Below are 7,655 nucleotides of genomic sequence, written 5' to 3' on the forward strand. Positions count from 1 at the left end.
TCTGCAGTTTTCACTGTTTATGCCTTTACAAGCCTAGATTTGGCTGCAAGATATGCAAACAGTGAGTGCAGAAAGACATGTGAATGAAGGTTATCAAATGGTGTTTATAAGGAAAGAAAATCTGAGTGCATTTTCTTTTTCTACTGAGCCTGTTCTTGCTTTTAGTGTCTGTGGAACTTTCTGCTGTGACCTGTGCTTTAAAATTATAATATTCCTGTAATATTAGAGTATAAGTGAAAAGGATAGTCTCCTGCCTTTATGTAATTTTAGCATTATCAGGTTTATTTCTGATCAGGAATTTTCTTTTTTTCTGCTTTGGCTTTAGTTTTGTTCGTTGTTTTTGTTCCTAAGAGCAGAAAAATACTGTATCTTTAAATTAGGAGTAGCTGAATAATGAATCTTGGGCAGTGAAAAGGCTAATGTGCTGTGGAAGAGAAGGAGTTTAATCTAATTTAGTTGGAGGGTGTCTGTCTGTGGTGTTGTTTTCTGGACTGTGGGAATAGAGGAGGGAAGCTGCCCCAGTGAATGGTTCCTCCTGAGCCAGAAGCAGTGGGGAGTCCCTTAGATGCCACTGATCCGAAGCCAGGCCATGAAAAGGGGATTAAAGAAATGTTCTGATTTGCAATTCACACTAATGCACCCCGTCGAACCTTTGGTAATATTTCAAACCACATTTCAAGGGAAGTGCCCTTAAAATAGCCAGCTAAATTGTATTAGAGCAATACTATACAACCCACTCATCCATTTATGATTTGTTTTTGTTTTTAATTCTTTTAACTCGTGGTGGTGGTGGCTTTCTAAGGCAATTAAAACTTTTGTGCATTGTGCAGATTCACACTTGCATGGGAATATTCCTCAGTGTGCCTGACCTATTAGGCAGACATGTTTACTTAAATTTTGGAGGAAAACTGCTACAAAGATTCTGTAGCTATGAAAAAATAAACCCATTTGGTTTAGAAAATAAACATTTCTCTGCATGCCATTTAATTTTATTAATGTCTAGTGGAAGTTCAGTAAGAAATGCAAGCTTATAACATTGCTAGAATAGCTATCAGCTTTCTTTTCATGTGTGTGATCCTTTTCTTTCACAGTTGTTATCTGTATGGCTAACATTTTTTAAAATATATATGTTTTAATACCTGTGTTTTTAATATATAAATAGAACTCATTACTGGAATAAAACGTGTGAGTTAAAAAGTGAACGAATGTGTAAAAATATAGATGAGAAGAGCATTATTGAATAGGATTAACATTAAACTGATCTCTCCTTTTTTGTGTAATAAAATGGCTGGCCAGAAATATTAAACTTGAAAATCAGTTATAGCTACAGACTTCTTGAATATAGGATTGTCAATATCAGCACACGTTCTGTCATGACACACCATTGTTCCTCGTAAGTAATTTAGACTATTTCACTAAAAATCTTTAATGTACTAATTAACTCTTCAACTCCCCGAGCTGCTCATTTCATTTCTCTTTACTGCTGAAGTGTCAGAACATTTTCTCTCAAATGGATTATTTGGGTCTTCTTTAATCCCATTTCAGAAAACCTTGCCTGGCTCTGTAATTTCCAATGACTCTAACATGGATTGAATGGATGCAACTTTGATTTTCACCATCAGCCATATCAAAGTGTTTTATTCCACTGCCACTGTAATAGATTATCCAGCATGAAACTTTGCCATTGCAGGGACCAGGGTGGGTTTTTTTTTCCTGGCTCGTTTATGGTTTGCTTTACCTACAAAATATTTAGTTATGGTTTGAATTATCGCATGCCTTATTAAATATTCAAGTTTTTAAATCTTTTCCTTACGGGACAGAAGAAGAGCTGGACTTTAAGATAGAGATTATTCCTCTGCACATTTTTGGGAGGTGGGGAGATGGATAGCTAGAGGGAGAAATGCATCCTTCCTGTGAGTTGGCACATTATTTGAAATCATGTTTAATTATAAAGTTTCATTAAAAATCTTTTGCTTAAAATTTTAGAAGCCTAATAAGATTTCCATTAATTTAAACATATCACTATTCCCACAACGGCCCAAATGCTTTCTTTTTCCTCTTTCATCCATGGTTAAATATGTAAATAAAATGTCTAAAGTCATTCTTCAAAGAAGACAAAAGAAAAAAGAGCTGAGGGAAAAGACAGCCATAAAATTCCTCCCAATTCTCCATAACATTTGCCAGAGGGGGGCCAACTCCTAGCCAGGGCCTAGCAGCAGGGGTGCCTGGCTGCTCCATAGAATCACACATCTCAAATCCCACACACAGGAGAAAAAAATAAAATAAAATATCTTTTCAGCTGGAGCCTTCAAAAGGTTCTTTTCATTTATTAGTTACAGAGGTATCTTCCAGTTGCTGATTTCTCAGCGCTCTCATTTTTCTCTAATAACGTTCTGTTTGTTACTCTCACTGACTCAGGCTCGTTGAATGGCTGATATGTGTAGATAGTCCTTAAAAATATAGAAAGTAAAATAAATGATCTAAAGCAGGATGCACTGGCTAAAGCAATGGCTAGAAAAACAAGGCTGATTTAAATTGGCACATGAAAGATCAATTAAGAGAGACACTACTACAAAGGTTGGAGGTTCCCCCCCTTCTTTTTTCTCACTTTCATTTGTGTTTCTTTTCTGCCTCTTAGGAGAAAAAGGTTGCTATCCGTGTTACAGAAGAAAAAGGCCATGTTTTATATAATGTATTTTTTCTAGATTACTTTAATGTCAGTGCTGATCGAATATGCTCTACAAAAATACTTGTTGAAAAAAAAAAGAAAGAAAAACAAGCTCCCAAACAATCCAGTTGGATAAAACAAACATTGAATATGCGCCTGTTATGCATTATTTAAATTCTACTTTTTTACTATTATTCAAATTCTACTTTTTAAAGCAGAATTTACTTGTCCCTTGAAAAAGCTTTCCCCACACTTCCCTGCTACCCCCAGCTGAGCTCTCTAGAAGAGGAATCAGGATGAATACAAATACTAAGAAAACAGGCTTAGATTAATGAAGAATGGAAATGCCCCAGCACACCCTCTCTCTCTCTCACACACGCACAGACACACTAAAATAAATAAAGCTCTTTTTCTGCTCATAACACTGCCTGCTTTTGAACCATTCCCCGAGGAATCTGAAAGTGTCCGAGGAAAGGTCGGTCCCTAAGACCGGTACTTATAAATCTAATCTCCTCGGTGCCCTGAAAAGCCCCAGAAAGGACCTCGCTTTTCAAGGCACATTTTTATGATGGCTTTTACTCCTTGGCAAGGGCTGGCCACATCTTCAGGGCTTTCAGAGACAAACATCAGCCCTGGTTTGTTGTCCTTGCTTGGATCCATTTCACCCTTATCACAACTGAGGAAGCCAAGGGTTTCCTTTCTAGAGCTGGTGGGGTATTAACTCTGACCCTGCGGGATTTGGGAGTTTCCAGGAGAATCCGTGTTCTTTTCGATAAGAAACAGGCACTAATGGAGAGGAGCCCGGTTTGTGTGGGTGAGCATGAATGAAATGAAAGAGAGATTTTCCTTCTTCATTAATATGTTCGCTAAAACCGAGCTCAAAGGGGGGTGGGGGGGCGGGGGAAGGGGGAGCTGAGCAGAGCTAATCTTTGACTTCTGCTCACTGTGCTCCTTTCCGTCTGTGAAGCTGCGAGCTGGAGTTTGGCTGGGGATTTAACTTCCTCCTTCTCTAGCTAGGAGAGACCAATAAGCAAAATAAATCTCAAAGCTTAACTTTAAAAGTAAACACAACTCACTTTAGAACGATTCCCGTCTCCAAAAATCTCTAAGTATCTTTTCTGTAGTGGATGAAGTAACTTCCCCAAGGGTATGTCTCCTGTCCTCTTAGCATTTCTTATTTAAGGGGGGGGGGGGGAGCAAGCTACTTTTCGAGTGATGCCATACTGTGATTAAAACCATAATCAGGTACTTTTCCAGCAATCCTGCCTGTCCTGTTCATTTAGGAATTCGAGACAAAGCACGACATTTGAAAAAAGCTGAGACTCCAGGCTGAAAGCAACCATACTTTATGACCCTGGCAGCGAAGAGTTTATAGCGCTTGCCATAAAATGCATCCTCCTCCCCACATCCTCCCTGCTAGAGCTTTGCCCCCCCCTCCAATAAAAGCAGTCAAGGAGGCACCACCTTCAACCCTCTTATTAGGAGACACGAAGTCTGAAGCCTTCGCTCTCCCTGGCTTCCTACCTGAGCGAGGGAGGGCAGGCTGACGCCTTCTACAGAAAAGATCTTGTTAAACTTTCAACAGAGGGCAACGGGAGGGAAAGCAGAAAGGAAGGAAAGAGAGAAGGAGAGAGAAACAAATGGGGCTTTTTCTAATCTGTGCCGATCAAGGAGAACCTGTAGGGGTCCTTAAGGAGGTTTCAAGGCGTTCCGAGTGATTGGAAAGTAATCACCGTGTCAGCTTCACCTTTCTCATGCAAAGTGGATGTCGTATGCGAGGCGGATCCTGCACAGGTTTTTTTTTTTTTTCTTCTTCTTCTTCTTGGGTTTAGCTTTTTTTTTTTTACTTTATTTTATCCTCTGATTCAGCCGCCCCCAAGAGCCCCAGCTGCTGCGGCCCCAGGAGCTGGCGAGGCGGGGGGAGCGGAGCCGGCACAGACACCACGCACACTCCAGCCCCGCTCGGCACGGCGCGGCGGAGCCGACCTATTGCAAACCCGGACCAGAGGGCGGCGAGGAGGGGGGGATTTCTCGGGCCCCCCTCTTCAATGGCTTAGATATTTCCTCCCCCTCCTCCTCCTTTATTCCGCGCTCGGATAAACCAATCTCCACCTCCCGGCAAGAAAGTGAGGAGCCGCGACCCGTCGGAGGAGCGGAGAATCCCCGGAGCCAGCCGCGGCAGCGAAGCCGCCCGGGACATGTGCGAGGGGACGCGGTGATCGCCCGGCTGCGCCCGCCCGAGCTCCCCGGACGCCGCCGGGCCGGGCAGCGGCAGCGGGCCGCAGGAAGGAGCGCGGCGGCGGGAGGCGGGCAGGCGGATCGCGACGGTGGAAGCCCGGGGAGCAGAAAGTTGCCGGGCCGCCCGCAGTAAGTTCGGCGCTTCTGCGGAGCGGGGGCGCTTTCCCTTCCGCCGGCCGCCGCCCGGGCGCTCCCCGCGGGGCCGCGGCGGCCCGGGCGATGCTGCCCCGCTCCGCCTCGGCCGCGGCCCCGCCGCGCTCGGGGGCGATGCTGCGGCGGGCAGGGCCCGGCCGGCCGCTGCTCTGAGCCCCGCGGCCCCCGGCCCGCGCTCCGGCCGCTCCGCAGCCGCCACAATGGGGCCGGCGGCCGGCAGCACCGCGCTGCTGCTCTGCTGGCTCAGCGGCTGCTGCGCGGCCATCAGCTCCATGGACATCGACCGGCCCGGCGACGGCCGCTGCCAGCCCATAGAGATCCCCATGTGCAAGGATATCGGCTACAACATGACGAGGATGCCGAACCTGATGGGGCACGAAAACCAAAGGGAAGCTGCCATTCAGCTGCACGAGTTTGCCCCCTTGGTGGAGTACGGGTGCCACAGCCATCTGAAATTTTTCCTGTGCTCCCTCTATGCCCCGATGTGCACGGAGCAGGTTTCCACCCCCATCCCAGCCTGCAGGGTGATGTGCGAGCAGGCGAGACTGAAGTGCTCCCCGATCATGGAGCAGTTCAATTTTAAGTGGCCGGACTCCTTGGACTGCAGCAAACTGCCCAAAAAGAACGACCCCAATTACCTGTGCATGGAAGCCCCCAACAACGGGTCGGACGAGCCGCCCAGGGGCTCCAGCATGCTGCCGCCCATGTTTCGTCCCCAGCGGCCCAGCGGCGGCCACGATCTGCAGCAGCACAAGGACAGCCTGAGCAGAGCGTCCTGTGAGAACCCCGGCAAGTTCCACCATGTGGAGAAGAGCGCTTCCTGCGCGCCGCTCTGCACGCCAGGGGTTGATGTTTACTGGAGCGGGGATGACAAACAGTTTGCTGTCATTTGGATTGCCATCTGGTCCATTCTGTGCTTCTTCTCCAGCGCTTTCACTGTGCTCACTTTTCTCATAGATCCTCAGCGTTTCAAGTACCCCGAGAGGCCCATTATCTTCCTGTCCATGTGCTACTGCGTCTACTCGGTGGGGTACATCATCCGCCTCTTCTCGGGCGCTGAAAGCATTGCCTGTGACAGGGACAGCGGCCAGCTCTATGTCATCCAGGAGGGGCTGGAGAGCACTGGCTGCACCATTGTGTTCCTGGTCCTCTATTACTTTGGTATGGCCAGCTCCTTGTGGTGGGTGATCCTGACTCTGACTTGGTTTCTGGCGGCTGGGAAGAAGTGGGGGCACGAGGCGATCGAAGCCAACAGCAGCTACTTCCACCTGGCAGCGTGGGCCATCCCGGCTGTGAAGACCATCATGATCCTGGTGATGAGGAGGGTGGCTGGAGACGAGCTGACAGGGCTGTGCTACGTTGGCAGCATGGATGTGAACGCCTTGACGGGGTTTGTGCTCATTCCTTTGGCTTGTTATCTAATCATTGGCACTTCTTTTATTCTTTCTGGCTTTGTGGCCCTTTTTCATATCAGGAGGGTGATGAAAACAGGTGGAGAAAACACCGACAAGTTGGAGAAGCTTATGGTCAGGATTGGTGTCTTCTCAGTCTTGTATACAGTGCCTGCGACTTGCGTGATAGCTTGCTATTTTTATGAGAGACTGAACATGGATTATTGGAAAATTGTGGCAACTCAACAGAAATGCAAGATGAACAATCAGACTAAAAATTTGGACTGCATGATGAATAACTCTATCCCAGCAGTAGAAATTTTTATGGTCAAAATTTTTATGTTATTAGTTGTGGGCATTACTAGTGGCATGTGGATCTGGACTTCCAAGACTCTTCAATCCTGGCAAAATGTTTGTAGTCGGAGATTAAAGAAGAGAAGTCGGAGAAAACCTGCAAGTGTTATTACTAGTAGTGGGATCTACAAAAAACCTCAACATCCACAGAAAACTCACCTTGCAAAATATGAATCAACATTACAACCACCCACCTGTGTGTGACCAGGTTTTAGAAAAGACTGTATCTCACCTCACAGACTTACAAATGTCCACAGTAGCAGTCAGAAATTAAAAAATGAATGGTGCTTTTTTTGTCAGAGCATTTTACTATCTCAAGGCACAAAAATGTATCATGCTGAATTCAAGACCTGGTGAAAAACTGAAGGTAAATGTACTCATAGAAAGGTTTTATGTGAAAGAAATATTGTGAATTAAAACAGTCTGTTCTGTTACTAATTTGTAGTTAAGAATCACATCCATCCCTCAGATTAAAAAAAAAACAGCATAAAAACAAAACCAAACACAACAACCAACACTTATTTCACTTCTTCATGTAGCTGGCCTGGATTTTCTTCAGCTCTCTGAGTAACAAGTGTAGCCAAGTTTTAGGGAGCAATGGTTTGATTTTAGAAGTGCCCAAGCGAGCGTCGTCTCTGCAGGGACAGGAGGAGGCCTATCCTGAGCGAGGATGCTCTCTGGCAAAACAACCTCCGTGCTAACTTTAAAACCCTTCTCAACTGCTCTCAGCCCGCTGGGCTTGGAGTGCCTAAAAATAGGCTCCATCTATGATGCTCACCAATATTCTTTCACCAAAAGAGAAACTTCCTGCACCAGACACAAACTTTGTGAATAAGAATAATGTGCAATAC

At 45.9% G+C, this 7,655-nt stretch overlaps 1 protein-coding gene across 1 annotated transcript; it reads left to right on the forward strand.

The window, feature by feature from the left end:
* Window positions 1-5,259: 5,259 nt before the first annotated feature.
* FZD10 (frizzled class receptor 10) lies at window positions 5,260-7,008 on the forward strand (the record flags this gene model as incomplete). The annotated part of the gene is made up of 1 exon (XM_084217021.1): window positions 5,260-7,008. The coding sequence occupies one exon, from the start codon at window positions 5,260-5,262 to the stop codon at window positions 7,006-7,008; it is 1,749 nt and encodes a 582-aa protein (XP_084073147.1).
* Between the last annotated feature and the right edge of the window lie 647 nt (window positions 7,009-7,655).

This window comes from Fringilla coelebs, assembly GCF_963513975.1.
Source record: "Fringilla coelebs genome assembly, chromosome: 17".
NCBI classification, from domain to species: Eukaryota; Metazoa; Chordata; class Aves; order Passeriformes; family Fringillidae; genus Fringilla; species Fringilla coelebs.